Source organism: Sorex araneus, chromosome 9 (genome assembly GCF_027595985.1).
Source record: "Sorex araneus isolate mSorAra2 chromosome 9, mSorAra2.pri, whole genome shotgun sequence".
NCBI lineage: Eukaryota > Metazoa > Chordata > Mammalia > Eulipotyphla > Soricidae > Sorex > Sorex araneus.
Genome location: NC_073310.1, coordinates 60677683 through 60704554, shown reverse-complemented (window position 1 = coordinate 60704554; position 26872 = coordinate 60677683). Strand labels below are relative to the sequence as shown.

Genomic DNA, 26872 nt, shown 5'->3' with positions numbered 1-26872 from the left:
ACAGAGTCCTATTTGAGGGCATTTTGTAATCAGCGTCTCCAGACAGTATCTGCTTATCTGTTGCCTCATTCCCTTAGGGGAATTATTCTGTTCTTTTCATTATTATTATTAATTTCATTTCTATGCTGACTTCTGATATTTTCAATGTCATACATCATTTCTTTAGAAATACATACATTTCTAAAGAAAGACTATGGTCCTAGATGAACCCTGGTGTAGAGGCTGGCTCTCCCTTGGGGATTTTGTCACCTTCAGCCATAAAATGCAAGATCTATTCCAAATAAAAGTGAAGCATGTTAGTTTCCATTGGACTACAGTTACAGAAACAAGGAATAGCCAACAAAGATGGCAGGGTTTCCAAAGTTCTGATGATGTTGAAGAATGAGTATTAGTGTTTAATAGCATTTGTGATTCAGACCCTAGGCTGCGTTATCTTATTAACACTTCCTGATCCTTCACTGAAGTAGAGCAGAGGATTATGGGTAGAATAATTGCTAAATCCCATACTGAATTAACACCGAAGGTAGTTTGATTTCAGATCCTAGTCACTTCATTGCTGTGCCATTGTCACTTTTGAATAGGAGTCGCACTGAGCCCTGGTGGGCTGGGGAGTGTGGACCTGATGGTTTGGGGATCTGGCCAGCCAAGCAAGAAGCATTATTAAGACCACCTGGAGGTATTTGGGCTGCCATGCAAAGATGGAGATCAGGTTCTGGGGCTTATACATGCCAACATGAGCTCCACGACATCAGCTGTCTTCTTTGACTCTCAAGCCAGGGTTAACTTTTTTTTTTTAATCATTTTAAGACATCCTAAGGATTTATAAGATAGAAGAAAAAAATGGAAAAAAAAGAAACTCTAACCTTCAATTGATTTAATCAAATAAATTTTGCCAGCTCATTAAATATTTGGGGGTTGTTGTACTGGGTGACATATTACCATGCATTGCATCATGCTGATTAGCTGCAATCACATTTTTTGAAATTGAAGATGTGGGCAATTAATTTTGCTATTATTTTCAGATGCTCTTGGAGGCAAAGAAGAAGGCAGGCAGAGGGTACAGCAAAAATTTAGCCCTAACTCAAAAGTATTTCTTTTATTTTTATTGAAATGGTTTTATGGATAGGAAGATCTACAAATGTCCTGGATTATACCTGGTAATATTTCACACCAGGGTTTACTTTACTGTTTGGACCAGGGACTAGAGGGAAAAGTGTCTCTAAAGGTCATTCTGGAATTTTGAGCTTTAGTGGTAGTATTCTGGAAATAATATCAGCAAATCAGGCAAGAGTTCCACTTTGAGGGGAAAGAACATTATGAATTCAATGTGATTTCCTGTCACTTGAGTGAAAATATCCTTTGGACTGTGGTGACAGGAAGGCTGGCATTTGGGGGTGTAAATTGGGGTTCCTTCAGTCAGGGTTTCATTTGTATCCTAAGGATGAATGGATTTGGGTTGGGGGAAGGGTGTGTGGAGAAAAAAGAACACATTAGTTAGTAGTTAACAGTAATTTTTACCTTTCTCTTTAAATATGGCTCCTTCAGCTATATGCTTAGCTCAGCAAGAACAAGATAAATTATTTTTGCAAAGAAGGCTTTAAAGAGGAATAAAATATTTATTTTTAAATCTAAAAAGATACTGTTGATAAAACATATTCAATATTTTGGTAACGATGTTATAATAGCTTACACTTTGTTACTGCCATTACGAAGGAAGTGCTGATGTCACCCATGTAATAATTCATTTATCCACACATAAACCTTATTATAACTGAGGTACAGAGAATTTAGGTAAATTTTCCAAAATCTTATTGCTACTAAGTGCGATGGCTGAGAGATGAACCAAACAATGGTGGCTCCAAATATACACTTTCTACTACTCTTGTCTAAGTCATTCCTACAGAGAAATATTTGATGGGTCTTTTGCAATCTGGTTCATAAGCAGGCATGCAGTTATTCAGTTTTATGAGTAGAAAAGATGACTGTCTTAGGACTACATATTGACAGTTTGCTTGATGAGTGGCAGATATTTATCATATTTTAAGAGACTAGTAGACAGCATCTAGTCTGAAAGGAAATCTATTAGTACATCATGTTGGACAGGAACAAGATAACACTGCGTAATGATCTGTGAGGGTTTACTGCCTGTAGATCAATGAATCAGCTTCAAGTAGTGCGGGTTTTTGGAAATAAGGCTTATATTATAAACAAAGATGAGCCATGCACACAAGTTGAGTGTGTGTGTCTTGAATTTAAACTTCAGACATCTTTGGCATTTATTTCTGGGGAGGGGGGTTAAAACTCTCAACCTTCATACCGAGTTACTATGCCATTAAATAATTAGGTAATTAAGGAGCTATTTCTCGCTAAATTTCTCAGATTCATTATGTGACTGGGGCAAGAAGTTCTAGTATTCCCTTGGGATGAAAATCACAAAAGAGGCAAAGCAACTTAAGAAGCCTTACTGAAAGGGGCCTTTGCCAGGTAAAGGAGAGGCTACAAGTGGACAGAGCTCAAGCTAACTCCATGAAGAGAATTGTTCGGATTCTTCAAGAAGTGATACGTGATATTTCTAAGAACTGGGATTCCACTTGTTCTTCATCCCTAAAATGTTCTGTGTGGGGATTGGTGTAGAAATGTAACCAGTCATAAGATGGGTAGATGTGTAATTTCCCATGTATTATAATTAAAATATATCATAATTAGGGTAGGGAGAAGCAAACTGGGTCTTTTAGAGGTAAAAGAGGTCAGCATGCAATTGTTTCTGGATGCCATCTTGAATTCTGCTGATACTGACAGGTGTGAAACCACATCTGGAGCTGAGTATAGGTTAGCCGCACAGTGAAGAACTGGTGCAGGGTGTATTCCACCAGATAGTTGATTTCCTCTTTCAGTTGTACCAGAGTTTTTCCTCTTGATACAGACTTGGAATGACTCCTCATCACAATATAACATTCAGTCATTAATCATTTCAGTAAGTCCCTGAACAGTCATTTCCAGCCTTGCTCAAAGGTTTTCATAGACAATTGCAGTAGAAGGACAGTACCAGAATACCCAAGGCAAGACTATGAGTAAAATTTGAGAACTGAAGGTAGATAGTTGCAAAATGTCAAGAACCAGAGATCAAAATGCAGAAGGTGACTAGAGGGCAGAAATCTGGCGACTGTCTCTTCATTTCATTACCAAAGTACCTAACCTCCTTTCCAGATGTGAGATGCAGAGTAACTGGACATTTTCTTTTCTTTTAGAGTATATACTTGGTCCCTGTTCTAGTTGGAATTGATATAATCACCTCAAGTATTTCCTGGAAGTGACATTTTTCTTATTTGTAGACATTGTTCTATAATTCAATATGACAGTGATATTCCTTGCTTGTGTTTGTGTTTTTCATGGGCAGGTGGTTTTTCAAGGTGAAATACCTTCAGTTCATAAACAGGATGAAGTCATCGCTATTGACGATATATCTTTCAGTCCAGGCTGCTTGCCTGCAAATGGTAAGAACTTTTCGCATTTTGATTCTTGTTGCATATGATAATGAATTCAATGCAATTTAAACATGGCTACGACTTTGATTTGTTATTTGTTTTAGCATGATGTACAGAGTAGGCTACTTTCCATTATTATAATAAATTGTATCACAGTTATTGGATCTCTGCTAGATTTCAAGATGGGTGAATTTTCCCTGACTGGTGCTACAGGGTGGAGCGAGATAATCTGTCCTCCTAGTTGAAGTCTTGTTTACAAAATAAAAACAGCAATATTTACACTGGTTAGCTAAATCCTTAAAAGCAAACTCTGACTTATAGGAAAATGGAAGAAAACTGATTTTCATAGTATAAAAATTGCCTCCCTGGAGAATCAGTTTGGCTATTCCATGAAAGAGACAAAAGAGAGAGATATTAGTCATGGTTTACCTTTTATTTGGTCTGAAAGAGATAGATTGATAAGCCACATATCTAAAAAAGTTATCTGTTTAGGCCTCTTGCTTATATTACCTGAATAATATTTAATTCCTCATTTTGCTTATATTAACTGAATAATATTCAATTCCTCATTCTTGTTCTCTAAAGGAATGTTTTGTTTAAAAAATTGTGATTTGGCTAGGATATAGTTAATTCAGCCAAAATAGCAAAAATTCTTTGCAATTTTATTTCTAATAGTTTATTTTCAATTTCAATATTAAATGGAAATTTATTATTGAAACCTCAAGTTTCCTTTACAAGCTTTATTCAAGTGAAGAATGATATAGCAGGATAATGATGACTTCTCTGCAGAGTAAAGTCCAAGTTTTAATTTAGTGTAGAGATAGGGTAATACTGGTAAATACGATCTCAGGAACAGAAGAAATGAATTGTTCTTTTGGAAAAAGTTGAAGAAATCTTAGTGAAAGCTGCAGAACTGTGCTGTGTTTTCAGTGGCTCTCCAGGTGGTGTAACAAAAACTCAAAGGTATGGATCTCTTGACAGTCAGACCAAGGTAGGGTCTCACAGAAACTGATGATAACTCCTTCTAACACTGAAACCCATGAAAGTTTCTTTCATCTTTCATTATCAGTGCTCTGAATATACTAGATAAGAAGTTGCAGAGTATCAACTGAAATATAGATGAATTGAAATGAGGAACTTTAAGTGAACAGAATGCAAGCTCCCATTCCTAAGAAGTAAATAATTGAAGAATAAACTTCAATGCCTTTTCACTAGGGGAAGATAGCATTTATTAGATTTACCAGTGGGGAAGCAGCATATTAGTATAGAATACATTGTTCACTCCAGGGAGGAAGACTCAACTGCTTAATGCTGGGCTGTTCAAATTTCCCCTTACCCTCCCTCTCCTGTTATTCTGGTTGGTATGCTGGGTCCAGAGAGTACATCTGTGATTGATTTTTAATGAGAAATCTAGTCCCTGGCCCTATTACTTCAGCAGTGTCCTTATGTATCTCGGTTTTATTGTTTCTGAAGAAATTGAGCACTGCCAAATAAAATGATCCTTAACTAGTCCTATTTATTAGCCCGTTGAGCTAATCACACTCACAGGAAAATAAGTCAATGAAATCATCAATTGGCTGGTCTCTGAACTGTCAGAGGTTAGAAACTGGATGTTGCCATTGAAGCTCTGCATTACAAATGTACACAGGCATGGTCTGGAGTCGTGCTTGGGAGCTGAGTTTGCCTGTAATAGGGCTCAGCTTTCATTTCAGAAATGAACTTTCTCTCCATCTCTGGCCCTAGGAACCAAAGCCATTTCCCTAATTGGTCATGATCTATATTCTGGGACAAAGGCCAGCATGATGGGCCATAATAAATATTCAGAAGACAAATGCCAGATTTTGTTTAGTAAGCATTTAGAAGAGCTCTATACTCTATTTAAAGATCCTAAAAATCTTTGCTGAAATAAAAAAGATAGCCATCTTGGCTGTGGACAGCAGAAAGTCAGATAGTCAAGGGAATAATGTGATCAAAGAGGGATATATTGAAGTCTACTATTTTTCAGACAACACTTCTAGATAATGTCAGAATAACATTACTTTTGGGGTGAAAAACTAAAGTTTTCTGAAGATTTGGCATGAATTTTATCCCTTCTGTGTGTATGTAGCGAGCACTGAACCCAGGACCTCACACGTGTTAAGCATGTGCTCTGCTCTACACTATAGGCCTGCCTGAGGAATGAATTGTAAACTAAGTTGTTGGCTTCTACTCTGACATGGATATTAATTTTACACAACATCATATGGTTGGGGACTAGATAAGAAGGTTTTGAAACCCAAGTCTAAAACCTCCCATCAATGGGAACTGCTTGCTGTAAGTAGGTAAAGGAACAAAGATAACCTCTCAGCATCTGTGTTGCAAACTATAAGGTCCAAAACAGGAGGGAGGGAGGGAGGGAGGGAGGGAAAGAGGGAGGGAAGAAAATAGGGAGGGAGGAGAGGGGGGGAGAGAGAGAGGGAGGGAGAGAGGGAGATAGGGAGAGAGAGAGTGAAGGAAAGTGCCTGCCACAGAACCATAGAGGCAGGCTGGGGGAGGGGGTGGCGGGAGGGAAATTGAGGTCACTGGTGGTGGGAAATGGGCACTGGTGGAGGGATGGGTGTTGGAACATTGTATGACTGAAACCCAATGATGAACAGCTTTGTAACTGTATCTCACAGTGACTCAATTAAAACAATAAAATTTTAAAAATAAATAAAACCTCCCATCAATATAAATAGCAGGTTTTTAGTGTGTGGCAGGGATATGTAAGTTGTGTGTCATGTGGCAAGATGTTTTTATAGATGGAGGAATAAACAGTGATGTAGAAAGGACTGGGGATTTAGAAGAATTGGCAACTTCAACATTAGCTATCACATGTGGTCGTGGAAAAGACTATTGGAAATCTGTGAAGCAGAGAAGGAGAATGGTTTGGTGGGTTCTTTGAAGGAGGAAGGTGTTGGGAGGTGTTTTCTGTTTGTTTGCTTATTTTCTGATTTTGTTTATTAAGTAGAATGAGGCCTGAGAGCCAGTTTAAACTCTTAGAAAGAAAGCACCGCAGAATGAGGATTAGCCCTGGGGGAAAATATGAATAATGGAGTGTGTAATCTCTGGGCGGCCAGGGAAAGCCCATGGCGGCTCTCTCCCTCGCTGCCTGTGTTCTATGGTCTCGAACCGCTTCCCCTCCCCCGATGGCCAATGCCATGGGTGGATGAAGGAGGAAATGAGGGCGCCAGGCTGGTTGGTGATCAGTTGCCCTTTATTCCATTCTCCCCATGAGCCTGTTCCCAGCTCACTAAGCTCCCCATTCCAGTCTCACACTGCCCGTTATTCCCATCTCCTCCTGCCTCTCCCGCTCATCTCTCCACTCTTCCTCTCACAGCCGTGTCTCTCCTCTCTCCACGCACCTGCTCCTGCATTCTTCCCTTACATTCTTCTCCCTCTGTCCCCCTTGTTAGTCTCTTCATGCTCCATCCTGCTGTCCTAGTTCTCTCTAGTCCCTCTCCAACTCCATGCATTGGGGTAGACACCACACACCAGCTGGTAGCAAAATCAAGATATCAAAAGGCCCTTCCTGATCGCCCACCAGGCTCAAGGGAGGGAAGTACACCTCAGGGTGTTTTTCCTCTCCTTAGTCCAATAACTTAATTAACATCTTAATTCTACTTTTTAATATTAGTTATTTTGTATGGATACAGTAAGAGATGCATTAAGCTTGTAGGGTGGCTCATCTGTCTATAGATCTAGAATTCAGTGCTCAGGCCAGATTAATCTTTCCTAACCCTAGCAGGGTCTTACTCCAGTTATTACTTTTGGATCATGACAGAATTTGTCCATGACTGTGCTCTTAACTTATAGTTAAGTATTATGGAGCTTTGGCCAGGTCCATTTCGATGCCAGAGAAGCTCAGAGCTTGCCGCGCCCATCCAGTCCTTCATTGGAACCCTGCTTTTGGGGTGCTTGGAAGTAAGGGCAACTGAGGCTTATGTCCAAGTACAGATGCCCAGGGGTAAATATCATTCAGAGTCAATTACAAAAATTACAGAGCCAAGTTACAAAAGCATAGAATTAACTGTCTTCCTGTGTCTGTACAAAAAGGACATTGCTCTGAATTAACTATGCAAAGGACTTAAGAAGAGAAAAAACAATATTTAAAAGTTAACAGAGCACAAAGAAAGAAGTTACAAATAAACACAGAGGAGTGGGAACACTGTGATGGGAGTAACCCAATAAACCTAAGTTCCCTGTGGCAAGGCAGAAAGGACAAACCCATGTTATCCTACGATGGAGTAACATTGATGTAGGGGTGAAGTTGCAGTTTTACAAATGGTGAGATGGGGAAAGGTAGTAAAATGGTGTAGCATTGCATTTCCAGTCGAATTCGGGCTCTCAGGGCTGGCTAAATGGAGTGACTCATCAGAACCACCTGGAGGACTGGGTCTTTGGGGCTTCCCTGGGGACCTGCTAGAGGGGAGCCCTGAGGTGGAGCTTCTGGTGCTTCTGCACTCCGGCGGCCTCCCACAGTGATTTGCAGCCAATCAGGCTTCATCCTGGGATGCTCAGGGGTGTGGTTGTGCTGGGGATTTAACTGGGTTGGCTGCATGCATCTCTCTGACTCCAGTGAAATTTCTAATTCTAGAAGAGAAAAAGTCTCAAAGCTGCACTTTAATCCTCCACCTAAGGAAACTAAAAATTAAATAAAATAAAACATGTTAAAGATAAATCAACTTAGTATGAAAATAAGATAATAGAAAGGTAGCAAGTAATGGAACTGAAAAAGACAAATGAAAAATATTGAAACCAAAATTTTTATCTGAATTGATCAAGAGATAATTTGTTTGTTTTGGTCTACACCTGGCAGTTCTCATGGCTTACTACTGGCTCTGAGCACAGGAATCACTCCTGTTGGGGCTCAGAGGACCGTATGTGGTACCAGGATAGAATTTGGGCTGACTGCATGCAATACAAGCAGTCTACCCGCTGTAAGTTGCTTCTAAAAAGTTCTTGGAGCTAGTGAATGAGTTTATCATCATAGTAAGATACAAGGCCAATATAAATTTATCTTTTCAATTGTATTTTTATATAATAAGAATGAATTATTGGAAATTATATCTAAGTAGTTTAATTCTTTTTGAAAATTTATTTTATTGAATTGCCATGCGACAAATTACAAAGCTTTCATGTTTGAGTTTCAGTCATATAATGATCAACACCCATCCCTCTACCAGTGCACATTCTCAGCCACCAATATCCCCAGTATCCCACCCCCCATCCCACCCCTCCCCCTGCCTCTATGGCAGACAATTTTCCCCATACTCTTTCTCTACTTTTGGGTATTATGGTTTGCAATACAGGTACTGAGAGGCTATCACGTTTGGTCCTTTATCTACTTTCAGCACACATCTCCCCACCTGGAACTATCCCTCTAACCATAATTGACTTCTTTATTCCAGCTGCCTTATTCCCCAGAAAGTGGTTTAATTCTTAATACAAACATGGTAACTCACATTCAGGAATTACTCCTTGTGGTGCTTAGGGGACCACATGGGATGCTGAGGATCAAATCTGGGTTGGCCATGTTCAAGGCAAACACCCTATCTGCTTTACTACTACTCCAGCCATTTCTTTCTTTCTTTCTTTCTTTCTTCTTTCTTTCTTTCTTTCTTTCTTTCTTTCTTTCTTTCTTTCTTTCTTTCTTTCTTTCTTTCTTTCTTTCTTTCTTTCTTTCTTTCTTTCTTTCTTCTCTTTCTTCTTCTTCTTCCTTCCTTCCTTCCTTCCTTCCTTCTTCCTTCCTTCCTTCCTTCCTTTCTTTCTTTTCTTTCTTTCTTTCTTTCTTTCTTTCTTTCTTTCTTTCTTTCTTTCTTTCTTTCTTTCCTTCCTTCCTTCCTTCCTTCCTTCCTTCCTTCCTTCCTTCCTTCCTTCCTTCCTTTCTTTCTTTCTTTCTTTCTTTCTTTCTTTCTTTCTTTCTTTCTTTCTTTCTTTCTTTCTTTCTTTCTTTCTTTCTTTCTTTCTTTCTTTCTTTTTCTCTCTCTCTCTCTTTCTTTCTTTCTTTCTTTCTTTCTTTCTTTCTTTCTTTTCTTTCTTTCTTTCTTTCTTTCTTCTTTCTTTCTTTCTTTCTTCTCTCTCTCTCTCTCTCTCTCTCTCTCTCTCTCTTTCTTTCTTTCTTTCTTTCTTTCTTTCTTTCTTTCTTTCTTTCTTTCTTTCTTTCTTTTCTTTCTCACCTTCCTTCCTTCCTTCCTTCCTTCCTTCCTTCCTTCCTTCCTTCCTTCCTTCCTTCCTTCCTTCCTTCCTTCCTTCCTTCCTTCCTTCCTTCCTTCCTTCCTTCCTTCTTCTGTTGTACTCAGGTCTGTACTATGGCTCCAGCCCAATCTCATTAAGTTACTAAATTCTTATATGTAATTCTGATACTCTGGATCTGTATTCTGAAAACTACCAAAAAAAGCCCCACACAACTGATGATGGAGCTGGTGGTGTAGTTCAGTGGCAGAGAGCTTGCTTTGGTCTTCAGTTTGACCCTGGCACCATCACCGACTCCCCCTCCCCCAAACCATCCACCCACCCAACCAAAAACTGGTGAAAGGCATCAAAACAGCTTGACCGAATCAATGGAGTATTGATAGAATTGCAGATCATATCTACATCAGCATGTTTGTCTGAATACAAAAAGTTTGAACTTTTATGAAAATTGAAATGTGAATCTATAAAAGTAGTAGTAGTTCTTCAAATTTGAAAACATTCTGATGAAGAGGAGCTAAGTAAGTCTTCAGAAGAAAAAATAGTTTTACTATATATTTGTAATATATTTCTGCATGCAGCTGACCCAGGTTTGATTCCTCCATCCCTCTCGGAGAGCCCTGCAAGCTACTGAGAGTATCCCACCTGCACGGCAGAGCCTGGCAAGCTACGGTGGTGTATTCGATATGCCCCAAACAGTAACAACAAGTCTCACAATGGAGATGTTACTGGTGCCCCCTCAAGCAAATTTATGAGCAACGGGATGACAGTGATACAGTGACAGTGATGAAAATATAAGCAGAGTTATAATGATAGTATTTAGTTCTGTTATTCAACTATTGTCATGTTCCTGAACTTTGTGTAAATTGAACAAAAAAGCTAAATTCTCTTTCTAATATTAGAGAAATCTTTAAGATATTTCTTACAGCTTCAAAAGTACCACTCTAAGCACTGCTTTTTCCCAAAATATGAGTGTTCATTGTATACATATTGAAATGAAGATATGTTTAGATTTTACTAAGTAGTATGAAAAGTTAAGGTTTGTGACTCTGATTAAATAGAATGTGCTTAATCTCTGAATCTTGAATAACACTGATTCTTGAATAAATACCATAATTTTCATAAAGATTGCATGCTGTGGTTCTGTGGTTCATAATCAGAATCTTCTGAATATTTGGTGAATATTTTATACTGATTTGTGATAACTTTGCCTTAGTCCCACTTATAAAGGTCCTAAATGCAAGAAATCATCCCTTAGTTAAAATTTAAACTATGTATACTTATTACCCACTTAAATAACTAAGGACCTAGATACCTTTTTTGTCTTATTAACTTCAAGGCACCTTTTAAGGTTCAAGAACTATTCATTAAAATCCATCACTAATTTAAGAAAATTGACAGAAATTATCAAAAACCCCTGGAGTTGAAAGTGATTGCTAATTATAATTTTTACTGCAGTGTCCTTGAGACTTGGACTTTATTCTCTACTATCAGAGAAAGTCTGGCCAATTCCACATAACCTGTTTATACAGGATAAGAATGGAAGGATGACAGGCCCAAGGCATGCAGCTTCTTTGGCATAATGAGACCTGAAATGTTTGGGAAACATCATCCTATTAATCATGTAATGTTGGTGGAAGATTGTAATCACCTCCAAATAAACTTATAGCCCGGGTGTGGAATAATCTAAAACTGAGGGAGAAGGTCAAGGGGGAAAGAAAATGAATATAAATTAAATAATTGATGTTTTAAAATAGCTTTGAGCAGTGGGATTGGATGCACTAGAATAAAAAAGCACAGGTCAACAGACCAATTAGTGGGGGATTTAGGTTGGGGACCAAAGGTAATAAAAGTGGTTGACACTGGTGAAAGATATTTAATACTAAGCAACAGAAACTATATTTTAAATTCCACGCAATTGATATACAACTATTTCCCTATTTTTGCTTACAATATTTTTGTGGCATTTCTGTCTTATATAAAGAGTGAAAATTAGAAATAATATACAGCATTTAATTGAACTTTGGCAAATATTTAATTATGTAACTCCAGAGGGAAGATTTGTAGTCATTATATAAATCTACAAAAATTACAGTTTTAATTGTTTCAAGATAACTGCTATTGTGAAATCCTAACTTCTTTTATTGCCCACGCTCTCTTAATTGCATATGCAGTTTTATTTTCAATGAATCTTACATTCAAGAGGGTTTGCATTTTCATTGCTTGTATGCTTCCATTATGAGAAACCATTTTATGGATGTTATTTATAAATAATTTTATAAGCAATTTCTTTGGTTTTATTCTAAATTAAAATATAAACAACTTATAGACTCTATGATATGTAATTTTGTCAAATTAATCTTGAGTCATTTATTCATCTATTAAGCAAGTTTATATCGAGTACTTATGTCATGTTAAGATTTTTCTAGACAATAGGAAACAGCAGTGAGAACATCTCTGCCATTATATAACTTACATGTTAGGAATAGGGAGAATAAGCAAATAGGAAATATATTTTATGTCAAGTGGTGATATGTGACATGAGGAGCAATAAAATGAAAACAGATAAAAGTGCTATAAGTTTCACCAAAGAAGACAGTTGGACTAGCACACGAAAAGAAGTTCTGTACAATTTTCCATGAGGAAAATGCAAATGCAAACCACATGAGATTTTATTTCACACTGTTCAGAATGGCCATAAAAACAAAAGTCAAGAAGCAAAAAGCATTGGTGAAAGTGGAAGGAAAGGAGCTGTCAGGCATTTTGGTGGTGGGGGGAGGGGCCTTTAAATTTGTATAACCATTACAGAAAATAGTATGGGGCTTCCTCAAAAAATTACAAGTAGAACTACCATATGTCTAACATTTCCACTTTGGGGTATTTACCTGAGAATGGGAAACAGTAATTTGAACATATTTGTGTTTCCTCATAATCTTTTCAGTTTTCAAAATCACCAGGAGTTAGAAACAACTAATGTATCTTCTAGACAGACAGAGAATATCATACATGTACATAAAGGAATACTACACAGCCATTAAAAGACTACATCTACCATTTGCAACATCATAGATGAATCATCAGGGGATTGTGATAAGTGATAAAAGGGCAGAAGGAGAAAGACAAGTTCACAGAAGACAAGTTTCACCCATTTGTAGATTAGAAACAAACAAATCAAACCAGAAACAAGCCCATAGAGTCTAACAGAATGGTCCTTTCCAAAGGGGAAGGGCGGATGAAACAGATGGAGGAGGCCGGCCGTGTGATTGTAGATGCTGACTGAGCAGTTGGTGAGAGTGAGATGTGGCATGTTCAATTGCTGACATGAGACATTGTGCTTTCTGAAATCCATTCAGTGTTGTGTACTAATAATGTCAACCCAATAAAAATACATTTTTAAGTTCCATTAGTGAAGAGGAGATGAAAAATGTTAAAGAGGTTATGGTCTCTACAGCCCATACACAGACTATGAACCTTGTGTAGTGCCACAGAAAACATACTTTCTGGGCAATAAAGTCGAGCCATATATTTATCACTCTCAAGTATCCTTCTAACAGGCTCCTAGTTGTCCACCTTTGGGTAGTTCCATTAGGGAGACTCAGGAAATTTGGTTTGGGGGCTCGGCAATCAGCGGACAAAGAGATGTGAGTCAAATCCAGAAGTGTGGGCAGGCATGGCTGTTTTATTATGTTTTTCTGTCTCTAAAGTCATAGGGTTACCAAGGGTTCGAACAACCGAGGGGAGGAGCTGGGTGGACGGTGTTTGCCAAACAAAGGTTAGCATTTTAACAGACACAAGCCTGCCTATTCCCGCCTTTCACGTCCCCACAACCCTTACATTTAATAGATGGAAATTTGCCCCGTCCAGAAGCACCTCAGACCCAGCAGGGGCGATGTCTTCCAGACACAAGTCTCTGCAGGCTGGACTCCACAGAGCAAGGACTGAGGGGTAAGTGTGAAATCCCACCTTGTCAGTGTGAGGGGCTGTGAGAGACTCAGACCCCAGTGAAATGGCTCTTTAGAGGTACGCCCTTGCCTGCCTTGGCTTAATGTCACCTCCTAGTGTTCGCCAGATCTTTTGGGGTGATTTTTAAGCACAGTGTTACTGGAAGTCTGATTTGTCTCAGAAGTGAAGATAGCACTAACGTTCGTTTAAGGTGATGTTTCCAAAACAATTTCATTAAGAACTGTCTTGAAATTGATGTTACTTCTTTAAACTAAGGTGAGCTCAAGGAGATAGCCCGGTGGGCTGGAGTGCAGACCCTGCACGCCGGAGGTGAAGGTTAATCCCCAGCACTGCATGGTTCCAAGCACTTTTGTTAGTGATCCCTGAGCACAGAGCTGGGAGTAGCCCCTTGAATCCTTTGAACACTGTCCTCTATGACCTCTGCCCCAAATACCAAAAAGTATTTTAACATGATTAGGAATAGTAAATGGCTTGAACTAATATTACTCTATAAAGTGGGCCAGATTCGATATTTTAAAACTTTATTAAAAAAAAATGACAGCAGATCGCAATCGCTAAATTGTCGGCAAATGAGTTAGACGAGCCCAGGCGCCGCACGAGAGAGGTTTGAATTCACTCCCTGGTGCAGTTCCTTGAGTTCTGCCAGGACATACACCCCAAAGCACTACTCAGGGAGCTTCCCCTACCACCCCCAAGTAGTGCTGCTATGGCCTCCTCCAAACACAAATGAAAAGATCACAGTGACACAAAGATTTTAGTAAGAGGCAGAACCTTTCTCCGTCTTTGGTGACAGTGGTGCTGTCACTCTGCATCTATGTAAGAGCTTTGAAAGCAGAGTCACTGGAACTGTGATCCCGAGAGGGGTTTGGGTGTGTGAGGGCTCTTGGGATTTCTGTTAGACCATGACAGTTCTCCGAGACCTTCTCCTCTTTAGGGTACCAGACCTATGGGCCTGAAGCGGGCAGGTGTGCCTGGGCCCCAGAGGCATCTCCTGGGACCCGCGCCTGGAAGCTTGTGAAAGCCAGAGAGGTTTCCGCACTAGAGCCCATACCCCAGCAGGACCACTGTGGCGCTGGCACAGGTAGGGAACAAAAAATGTGACTTTTTTTTCAGCTACTATTCTGAGCATTGTGATTTGTTGTGACTGGCGGGGAGTCCTTTGATGAGAGGTCTTGCTGAACACACTGAGCAGATTCTATCGGAACTACTGATGCCGTCTCTATAGAAAGTGGGAAACATCTGTCAGCGTAAAGGCAGAATTCAGCTAGTTTAATTATTTTAATTTGGTAAATTTTATCATTTCTTGAGCATCAGGAGGTAATTTATTTGGGGGGGAACAAAAAAGGAAAATGACTAAAAGGGCCTTTATTAAGTCTCTGCTCTCCTTACTGCTGTGGTGATGAGTTTCTTGCTCCTTTAACGTTAACTGGAAATTTTCTGTTTGCTTTTCTTTCCATAGATTTCTTTCTTTTCAGAGGGATATTGTCAGCCTTTTTTAAAATTCATAAATTCAGAACAAATAGCTATTATTTCCACATCCAGCACGGCTGTGTCCCCACAGCCCTGCCCTTCCCAGGATGCCTTGGAGTTGGACTCACACAGTGACTTCCTCCACTGTGTGTCCCTGCAGTTCCCTCCCGACTTGTCAGGGCTGGCTAGCTGTTCCCTGTAATGATGACATCCATCACTGCACAGTTGCACCATTTTCACTTGTACTGAGAACTTTAAGGATTCACTGTCTTAAAAGTATATCATGTATAACAGATGAGACAACTCTATTCCATATCTATTATGCCTTCAAATGTATAATAGATTATTAGCTCTACTGACAAATATAGTATATCCCACATTTATTTATAACTAGAAATGTGTACCTTTTTTTTACCACTTTTACCCATTTTGCCACCTACCACCATACCTCCTTTTCTGGTGACTGTATTATCTATGTATTACTAGCTGATACAACTATTATACCTATGAGTTTCATTTATTTTTTGTTTGAGATTCCACATGTAAGTGAGATTGCATAATGTTTTCTGCCTGAGTTACTTCACCGAGCAAAATGTTCTCATGGTCTAGATACGATTTCTTGTTGAGGCTGAATAATATTCCATTGTGAATCTTTGTCTATACCTGTACACACCCATGCATGTCTAAATGCATATAAATGTGTATATTGAGGCTGGAGAGATAGTACAGTGATCAGGAGATTTGCCTTGCATGCATCCAACCAAGGTTAGATTCTCAGCATCCCATAAGGTCCCTTGCCAACTGACTGCCAGGAGTGGTTCCTGAGCATAGAGCCAGGAGTGACCCACTGAGCATTGCTGTGTGTGGCTCTCCCCTAATCAACCAAAGAACCAAAATAAATTTGTCTATGTGTAAACATACATTTTAATTTATTAATCCAACTTTTAATGGACACTAAGGTTATATGTATGTTATATGTATAATAATGCCACTATGAGCTTGCTGCATAACACATGCATAATTTCTTTCAAGGTAGGTTTATTTCCTTTGAATATATATGGATACAGAGAATTGTGGGATCAAATGAGGATTCTGTTTCTAATTTTCAGAAGAACATCCACATTATTTTCCATCGTGGCTGACCAGTTGACATTACCACTCTGCACAAGCATTCTCTTTTCTTTCTGTCCTGCCTCATCTAGCAGCAAATTTCTATCACGCACTATTTTAAGTTTTCATATTAAGGGAATTGTCAGGTTTGATTTCAGAAATAAGGACATTTGAGTGCAGAAATCACACATGAAAATAAAAGCCTCTAATGTGTAGCACTGTCATCCCGTTGTTCATCAATTTGCTTGAGCGGGCACCAGTAACGTCTCCATTGTGAGACTTGTTCTTACTGTTTTTGGCATATCGAATATGCCACAGGTACCTTGCCAGGCTCTGCCGCGTGAGCAGAATACTTTCGGTAGCTTGCTGGGGTCACCGAGAGGGACAGAGGAATCAAACCCGGGTTGGCCGCGGGCAAGGCAAGCGCCCTACCCACTGTGCTATCGCCCAAGTCCCTGTAGTCGATGTAATAATTTTTAAATGGCATATGCTTTTCAAAGAAACACTTGTTTCATGACTGATTTTGAAATTACAGAAATTAATTTTTTTCTTCAAAGGTAACTAAATTAAATAATACTTCCATTCCCTTTATTTTTCAGATTTCTATGTTTGGACTGGAGCTAAGCCTGCTTCTACTCTTGGCCTGGGAGACCGCAGGGCTTACCTAAATAGCTCTGAGTGTCTCTGCCAGAGCGAGAGCTGCCATCTTCAATTCTACTACTCTATGGCAAACAGTCTTCTGAGAGTAGGACTTTATAAGGAGAAGGTGAGGCAAAAACGTGAATTTATTTTAAATGCATGGAATAAAGATCATTTTTATTCTTGATGTAGATTATATTTCTCTTTCACAATTGTGCATTGGATTTATGCAAACTTGACTTACTAGATATACCTTTATCACCGTATCACTGTCACCCCGTTGTTCGTCAATTTACTCGAGCGGGCACCAGTAATGTCTCTATTACACTCAGCCCTGAGATTTTAGCAGCCTCCTTTATTTTTTATTTTTTTTATCAGTTTATTTTTAATTAGAGAGTCATCGTGAGGGTACAGTTACGGATCCATACATCTTTGTGCTCATGTTTCCCCCATACAAAGTTCGATAACCCATCCCTTCACCAGTGCCCATTCTCCACCACCAGTAAACCCAACATCCCTCCCCCCCTCCCCAGTCCCGTCTTCCCCCACCCCACCCTGCCACTATGGCAGGGAATTCCCTTTTGTTCTCTCTTTCTGATTAGGTGTTGTGGTTATAGCAGCCTCCTTTAAAAAGAAACATTTTCATAGAATCTTAAAAAGGGATGTCTTAGGGAGAAACCAGTTGAAGTGATACTGTCATGAACAAAAACTAATGTGTTAACTTGTACAACATTACTTTATTCAGTTGTCAAAATTCCTGGAAATATATCTTAAAGAAACTGTCAGTGATAAAATTGAGATATTTAGACTCTGTATTGATAAAATTGAGATATTCAGACTCTGTATTAAAGTTTCAGTGTGATTTGTTTAGGGTTTTATATCTATAGAAGGCTTTAAATTTGATGGAATTTGTTTTGCTGTTTTGCTATAGATTTTAAAGGCTTGTATTGATGATTAAATACAGAAAAATGTATCTTTTGAGTGAAAGGAAAATGACATGCCAGATAAACTGAAAACCATATCTATAATGTTAATGAATAAAATAAGTCCAGCCCTTCTGCATTTAGGTTTCATAGAAACCAGTTTTCTACAAGTGGGAAATTACTGGAGACACAGAGAATTCCTGTTGCAAAGAATATTTATAGATAGAAGTAAAGAAATCATAGAAACATAATTCATTGTAAAAGCAGGAAATTCACAATCACTGCGGGAATTCCGGCACTGGAGCGAGAGAGAGAGAGAGAGAGAGAGAGAGAGAGAGAGAGAGAGAGAGAGAGAGAGAGAATGTGTCCGAGCTTCTTCCCTTTGGCTCACGGTGCTTTGAATAAATCCTGTTGAAATTTCCAAATGGCAATAGACAGATTTATTTTTCAACAAAAGTTTATTTGTCAAATGCCACTAACCATCTGTCATTAATGTTTTACTCCAGAGTTTGAAATGCCATCATAATTAATTCAAGTAGCAAAATACTTAATTCTAAGAGACCAAACATTCAGGAGGAATAATCTGGAGTTTTTCTCTCTGGGTGTCCCCCATTACTTCTTCATTTTCCTTCTGTGTGGATAGCATGATAATGGTTTTAAGTCTAGAGTGTCATAATGCAACTTCCATGCATCCTACATTACGGTCATAACCAAAAGACTAGTTTCATTCCTCCACTATATAATTTGGGCTCTTTTGTGATCATTTTGCCACACATCTGTTTTCTTTCTCGTGTGTCCCGTGGTCTTTCTTCTATCTCTTCTTTTCAAGGGCACACAGTCAGGAGGTTAAATGAGGAACTCTTAGTTGGGAGCTTAATACGTTTTATTTTCCTTCCTTATGTGGATTTTAGCATACAGTTTTTAGCATACTGTAATTTTTATGACATGTTCATGGTGCGATTTGCCATCTGCAGCACAAGAATTTATTTGATATTATCTCATTCCATTTTGTAAGGTGTGGGAGAGTGGACGGAATGGTGGGTAATATCTTCCATTCTTTCTGTGTGCTTCAAATGTTCCACATGTGTGGAAGAACATTACAAAAAGAGTTTAACTTTATTCAGATGCGTTATACCACTTATCATTCAATCATCCAGTTATTGTCACCCAAGCCACGTCACCCAGCTCATAGATAGAGTAAAAACTATCCTAGAAAATTTCCTGGTATTTGATAAAATACTTGAAAAATGTATCTGGTTTTATGATAAAGCTTTCATGAGACAGGTAATTATTAATATAAATTAAATATTGACTGCATTATTCTTCTAAGCTTAAGTAGAAATTTGTAGATATGTGTTCTAATCCTGAGGATTATTTTAATACAAACATTAAAATGTAAACATTGGGCATCATTCTTGCATGTAATACATCTGGTGGATTTGTGCCTATATATATATATATATACACACACATACATATATACATATATATATATATAGTAGGACTGGAGTGATAGCACAGCGGGTAGGGCATTTGCCTTGCACGCAGCTGACCTAGGTTCGATTCCTCCATTCCTCTTGGAGAGCCCTGCAAGCTACTGAGAGTATCCCGCCTGCATCGCAAAGCCTGGCAAGCTACCCGTTGCGTGTTCGCTATGCCAAAAACAGTAATAACAAGTCTCACAATAGAGTAGTTACTGGTGCCTGCTCGAGCAAATCTATGAACAATGGGGTGACAGTGCTACAGTGCAGTGTTATATTGTATATGTACATTTGCATATATATATTTAAAATGACATGCATTATATTTGCCTTTATATTTTCATACAGGGTATAGTCACTGCCCCCTTCTGTTCTATGTATATATTTTCCACTTCTTTCTTTCTTTCTTTCTTTCTTTCTTTCTTTCTTTCTTTCTTTCTTTCTTTCTTTCTTTCTTTCTTTCTTTTTCTTTCTTTCTTTCTTTCTTTCTTTCTTTCTTTCTTTCTTTCTTTCTTCCTTCCTTCCTTCCTTTCTTTCTTTCTTTATCTTCCTTCTTTCTTTCTTTCTTTCTTTCTTTTTTTCTTTCTTTCTTTCTTTCTTTCTTTCTTTCTTTCTTTCTTTCTTTCTTTCTTTCTTTCTTTCTTTCTTTCTTTCTTTCTTTCTTTCTTTCTTTCTTTCTTTCTTTCTTTCTTTCTTTCTCTGTTTTAGTTTTAGGGCTAGCAGGTGTGCTGGGGGCTTACTCTGACTCTGTACCCAGGTGGTAGAGATCCAAGCAGGACTGGACTTATGCAACCCAAACACATTGCCCTATCACTCAAACCACATTTTCCTTATTTTTCTTTATAATAGTTACACAGCCTATTTTCAACTAATAATGTAGATTTTTAAGCACTTAAAATCATATGAATAAGCTTAACTCTACTAAAATGGATTCGTGTGAAAACGTTTGTGAATATAAGGGCAGAATTTAATAGGTGAGTAATGTGTTTTTCTTCAAGTCGAAGGAAGAAGTAATATTTTGGACATATAATACATCAACTCACAGGAAATGGGTAAAAGCAGATGTCTTAATACCAGAAGGACTGAAGACATTTAAGGTATAAAACAATATTTTTTACCAAAATATAATTTTTTTGCTTTGCAGTAATAAATTTGCCATTTGAAAAATTCAAGTTAGTATTTAAATTAGGGGCATAGAGTTGTATATTTGGAGAGATCATTGACCTATCACTTTTCTTTGTTCCTAACTCATAGCAGGCTAAACTTCCCCTGAGGAGGAAATCAGTCTTATTTAAAGTTTTCATTATTTCCAATTAACTTCATCTCCAGTATCAAAGCACCTTTCCTGGTACCATTTATGTAACCAAGATCAATAAATGGTATTGAAAATCTGCATCATCATCATCATCATCATCATCAATCATCATCATCATCCCGTTGATCGTCGAATTTCTTGAGCTGTCTCAGAAATGTCTCTATTTGTCTTAGTCCTGAGATTTTAGAAGCCTCTCTTACTAATCCTTCCCAATGATGCCGCATTGGAGGCTCTTTCAGGGTCAGGGGAATGAGACCCAGCATTGTTACTGGTTTTGGCATATGAATACACCATGGGGAGTTTGAGAGGCTCTCCCATGTGGGCAGGAAACTCGCGGTAGCTTGCCAGGTTCCCCCAGAGGGAGAACTAGGCTATAAGATATTGCGTGGCCGAGAAGCGGCTGCTTCCGGGAGCTTGCTTTTAAGTCTCTGGATGTTGGCCGTTGATGGGATTGCACGGTGCAGGGGACAGACCCTGGGTGTGACTGCCTAGCTACTAGAAAATCTGGGCGGAAGAGGCCCAGTTCTGATCAGAGCAGGCTTGGAGGTCCCAGCCCCAGGTTCCACACACCTAGGTTCCTCTGCCGATACCTTCATGCGTGAGGCTCGTCCGAATGTGTGGAGAGGGGTCTTGAGCATGGCTGTGGCGAGGCTCCCGAGGTCTTCGGCCGCCGAGAGTTCTGCGTGGGGTGGGGAGGGAAGCTGGAGCCTACCCCCTCCAAGGGGCCCCGGGGAAGACAGCCATGCGCTCAGGCAAGAGACTTCGAAAATTTACATAGTCTATGCAAAAGTGAATGCCATAGACCGCATTGTTCTAAACAGGGAAAATTCTTCCTATACAAATATATCTGAATACATATTTTTAATAATTCACAACAAATTTATCTGAAATATACATATATTTAGTGTGCTGTCTATTAACAATTATTTGGGATTTTGTGCAGAATTTTATTTTTGTGTGGAAGTAGAAATTTTGAAGAATTATATATCAGATGACATTTAGAACTTTTTATATATTGTTTGCCTCCATTTTTCTCTACGATCACGACGTGATATAAAATGTAATGTTTGTGGTATCCACAACTGGCTATGCTCAGGTTTTCCTCCTTGCCATGTGCTCAGGGATTCCTCCCAGCACTGTTTGGGGATCATATACTGCTGGCGATTGAACTCTATTCCATTGCATGCAAGGCTCAAGCCCTGTACTATCTCTCCAGCCCCTGAGCTCAACATTTTTAATAACCGGCATTATCAGCTCCTAATTGAGATTTTATTTTTGAAATGTGCTACTTCAAGATTCCATTATTTTGTGCTGTAAATCGCTATATCACTGTGTCACTGTCATTTTGTTGTTCAACGATTTACTCTAGTTGGCGCCAGTAGCGCCTCCATTCGTCCCAGCCCTGAGATGATAGCAGCCTCTTCTTACTCGTCTTTCCCAACAACTGGAGGCTCTTTCAGGGTCAGGGGAATGAGACCTGTATCACTACTGTTTTTGGCATATCATACACCCTGGGGAGCTCTACTGTGCGGGTAGGATACTCTCGGTAACTTGCCGGGCTCTCCAAGAGGCATATATTTATTTCTCTCTATGATGATGTGTTGTGCGGCCACATGTATAAATAAATAATCATACACTTAAGTTGATTTTTAAAAGACATGTACTGCTGTGTTCACAATAAGCATATAAGAATGCACACTAACTACATTAAAATGTACACTATCATTCACTGCTTAAAAATTCTTAAAAATTGCAGTTACATGCAAAATTTCAAAAGTTTATATAGAAACTAGTCTAAAGAAATTCATGTATTGTACAATACTCATGTCTTTAAGGTTAAATGTGGGAGTCACACTATACAGACATACTTTCACTCACCCTCCGAGTATCCTCCCAAATAATTACTGATGAGTCTCAGGTGCTGGCTTATATTCTGCACCTCAGTAAATAATCACTTATAATGATTATTTTAAAGAAGTCCATAAATAAAGTGAATGAGAAGATTAAAAGAGATTAGTTGCTAAAACTCCCACCAATAACTTCTAGACTTTAAAAGTTATCTTTACTTTATTGTTCTAACAGATTTTTCATAATCACTACAGAAAGCAGTGAGTATTGTTACTGTAACAGAGAAATAACAGTAAGAATTATTTATATGATATTCTTATAAAAGTTAGAAAAAATATTATTTTTTAAGAAAAAGACTTTTTAAAGTATTTGGTTGAGACATCAACAGTTGTATGATGCAAAAAGTAGAGTCACAATCACTTGTGCTGTAAAAAGAGTAATAAATATCTATTGACACTGGGTTGTGACTGTGAGATAAGGAGTCTGTATGTATGGCTTAGAAAATTAATTTTATTCCTTTATGATAATACCCCTGGAAAGATACCGAGAGTATTCCGCCCGCATGGCAGAGCCTGGCAAGCTACCCATGGCGTATTTTATATGCCCAAAACAGTAACAACAAGTCTCACAAGGGAGATGTTACTGGTGTCCACTGGAGCAAATTAATGAACAAAGGGACGACAGTGCTACAGTGCTATGATAAACCATATTTATACATTTTTCCAGTTGTTGAAGGGGAAAACTCAAATGATATGAACCATAATCATGAAAAAGTTTAGAATCCCACTAGTACCCTAGATTGATATTTCTGAGTCACAGCATTTTTATAATAATCTTTAGCTAGTTGAGATTATATTGTGGCCTATTGATTTTTTTATTTTGACACTTAATTTTTCTAGGCTTAAGTGATGGAATTTTGTCCTTTTATTTATAAAGCAACATTAAAGTTTGTTGTGTTATTGAACTCAAAGTCAAGATAAATTAAGGCAAAGTATAAAGAAATTCATTTGGATTTATTCTAGGTTAGGTTCCCAAGTATATATTAAATAGAATTCATTTCCCACAACACAGACTTTTTAAAAATAAAAGTTTAAAATCATCAAGTTTGGAAACCCAAATTTATATTAACTTTTGCATATCCTATCTCTTATGCCTTGAAAATGTACAACTCTAGGTTGAATAAGTTTTGTATACTTAATCATCAGGTGGAGAAAGTATATAGCAATGTGTACTTTCCTCATCTTTGCATCACTGTAATCACTGTCATCCCGTTGCTCATTTGTTCGAGCGGGCACCAGTAACGTCTCTCATTTAGAGACTTATTGTTAAGTTTTTGGCATATCCAATACGCACGAGTAGCTTGCCAGGCTCTGCTATGTGGGCTCGATACTCTCGGTAGCTTGCCGGGCTCTCCGAGAGGGGCGGAGGAATCAAACTCAGGTTGGCCGCGTGAAAGGAGAAAGCCCAACCGATGTGCTATTACTCCAATCATAAACTAAATTGTGTGTATTCAAATGTGATCTTAATTCTTATCAGATCACATCTTTCATATGTGCTTCCTATTATTTTTAATTGTACAAAGGTAAAGAGTGTCACTCTTTATTCCTAATAGTTTATACATTGACAACATTAATTTAGTATTAATCCATACAACTGCAGTAATGAACTTCTTTATATGATGGTAGCCACTATTTATGGCTATTAAGCACTTGAAATATGACTGGTTTACCTGAGTAATGAATTTGAATTTTTTTAAAATAAATTTAATTTGAAATAAGCTTGTGTTGCCATTGACTGCCACACTGGACAGTTGGGAATTATTTGCTATAGTTCATTATTTATATTAATAATCTTGATGTTAACTAACAATTGCTCTTGATAGAACTTTAAGGAATATCAATACTTTGACATTATCTTGCAGTTGACTAGCCATATGCAGTTGTTTCACATGTTTGTATTGTGTGTTTTTAGAAAAGCTAGCAATTTAATAAGATATTTCTTTTAATTATCTCATTCATTAGGGAAATCATTTTAGTAAAATTCATGTATTTTCCTATTTTTCTATTTTAAAATTTGTATGTCCCTTACTGTTTGCTTGACATTTTCTGTCCTAACTTTCCAACAATTTCAGTAGCTAAAGCATTAATCTTATTACTCGTAAGTAATGACCATATGATTTTCCTTGTGGAAAAAAGAGAATCAAGATGAACAAGTAAGAGTTTTGCCATCAGTGATGTCATTGCTGTAGTTTGTGTGTGGATGCTGCATTCTGTAGACTCTCACAGACTCAGTAGAGTGAATGTGCCTGTCAGTCTTATGAGTGTATGTCAGGCTTGTCAAAAGAACGTGACTTTAGCTGTATTTGTTTGCCCTTTCAAAATGTTTTTTAAATGAATTAATCTATTCCCTTTTTAAGAGATGATGGACTCATACACTGTTTATCTTTTTCTTGAAGATTGTTTTTGAAGGAACTCCTCTGAATCAGAAAGGTTTCATTGGGCTGGATCAGCCCTGGGTCTATGCTTGTGCCCAGGACCCTATTGGAGAGCCTTGCTCTACCAGTGAATTCACTTGTGCTAGCGGTCAGTGCATTGCCCAGGAATTTGTCTGTGACTCTCAGCCGGACTGTTCTGATGAGAGTGATGAGGATCCCACTGTTTGCTGTAAGTAAACTAACTGTTGACTATGTTCCTATGCTCAAATTCAAAGCTGTGGCAGAGATTAAAATGGCCTTGTTTGGAATAAGGTACAGTTATTATGTGCGTTTAAGGTGAATGCACGTTCTTACTTTAATGCTACTAGTTGATATCCTTGTTGGATTCTCTGTACTAAAATTTTAGAGATCACACTATATAATTTATTTGCTTAACAACTGGAGAGTAATGATTAGTGGTGTTTATGTATATGTGGGTGTTATTTTGAGTAAAGAGCAAAGTGGAAGGGAGAAAGAGAACCTTTTAGCACTTTGCCTTTTGGAGACATGCTAATGCTTGTGAGGTGTGAGATGTTTTTCATTCTGATTAATATAGGGAGCTATAGAGGGGGTGAGAAAGAGGCAGGATCCCACTGCCTTCATTGCTGTCCTAATGTTTAGAGGAATCATGGAAGCTACAGCTGACATTCATAATTGGCCAAACTAGCGTCTTCCCTTCAAAGTTTCTATGGGAGTCTTTGATAGGAGTGATGACAAGAAATGCCATTTCTATGCAAGCCTAGTATTACATAAAAGAAAAATAGACAGTGTCCATTATGGTCCCATTGGAAACTAAGCAATGAAGCTACTTGTGTCTCTTAAGAAAGGCTTAATTCTGGAGCCGGAGTCATAGTGCAGTGGGGAGGGCGTTTGCCTTGCACGCAGCTGACCGGGTTCAACCCCCAGCATCTCACATGGTCCTCCAAGCACTGCCAGAGGAAATTCCTGAGTGCAGAGCCAGGAGTAGCCCCTGGGTATTGCTGGGTGTGACTCTCCCAACATTAAAAAAGTATAAAATAATTTAAAAAAATGAAATAGCACAAACAAATCCAGTCCTGATATCATAGTGGTTTTTATTTGCAATTATTAAAAATCTGACATTAATTTTGCTACAGTATCTTCATTTTAGTGAAGCATTTTGCTGAGTAAGAGAAAAATACTGCAACAAGATAAATGTTAGCTTTTAAATAAATTGCTCTTTGTACAGTATGTTTTGGTTAATGAGTGAGAACAGACACTTGAGGGGAGATCAGTGGATGGAGTCCCTCTCATTTGCACAAGACAAACTCTTTATCCTTAAAGCCCTTTTGTACATCTTAAGTAAAAAAAAAAAATTAAGAATGAAAAAAGCTGCAGGGAAGAAGAGGTGTGGGAAGGAGCAATTCTCTGTAAACAAGTCAGTTAAATCCTCAGACACCTCAACTTTGAACACTAGATTTAAACAAGATAATCTATTTACAGGGCTGGATCAATAGCACAGCGGGTAGGGTGTTTGCCTTGCATGAGGCTGACCTGGGTTCAGTTCCTCTGTCCCTCTAGGAGAGCCCAGCAAGCTACTGAGTATCTCACCCACACAGCAGAGCCTGGCAAGCTATCTGTGGTGTATTTGATATGCCAAAAACAGTAACAACAAGTCTCATAATGGAGACATTACTGGGATGACAGTGTTACAGTGCTAATCTACTTACAAGTAGGATCTCAATGGAGTTTTGGGGTGGCCCTTTTTTTAGTTCATAAAAACAGTCTGAGGACAACTCATTTTATACTGTCGTGAGCATCAGATTATTTTTTTTCTTTTTTTTAATTTAAATTTTATTGAATCACCATGTGGAGGGTTACATAGTTCTCAGGATTATGTCAGTTATACAATACTCAAACACCCTTCCCTTCACCCGTGCCCATATTCCATCACCAACCACCCCATTTTACCTCCCGCCCCCTCCCGCCCCCCCAGT

At 38.4% G+C, this 26872-nt stretch overlaps 1 protein-coding gene across 1 annotated transcript in view; it reads left to right on the top strand.

The window, feature by feature from the left end:
• MALRD1 (MAM and LDL receptor class A domain containing 1) overlaps positions 1 to 26872 on the top strand; it is a 590643-nt gene that overhangs the window by 30813 nt on the left and 532958 nt on the right. Inside the window, exons 5-10 of the mRNA XM_012931979.2 lie at positions 3398 to 3494; positions 13539 to 13640; positions 14593 to 14739; positions 16838 to 17004; positions 20286 to 20378; positions 24900 to 25107. Coding sequence (XP_012787433.2) covers positions 3398 to 3494; positions 13539 to 13640; positions 14593 to 14739; positions 16838 to 17004; positions 20286 to 20378; positions 24900 to 25107 — 814 coding nt within the window. The remainder of the gene's footprint in view (positions 1 to 3397; positions 3495 to 13538; positions 13641 to 14592; positions 14740 to 16837; positions 17005 to 20285; positions 20379 to 24899; positions 25108 to 26872) is intronic.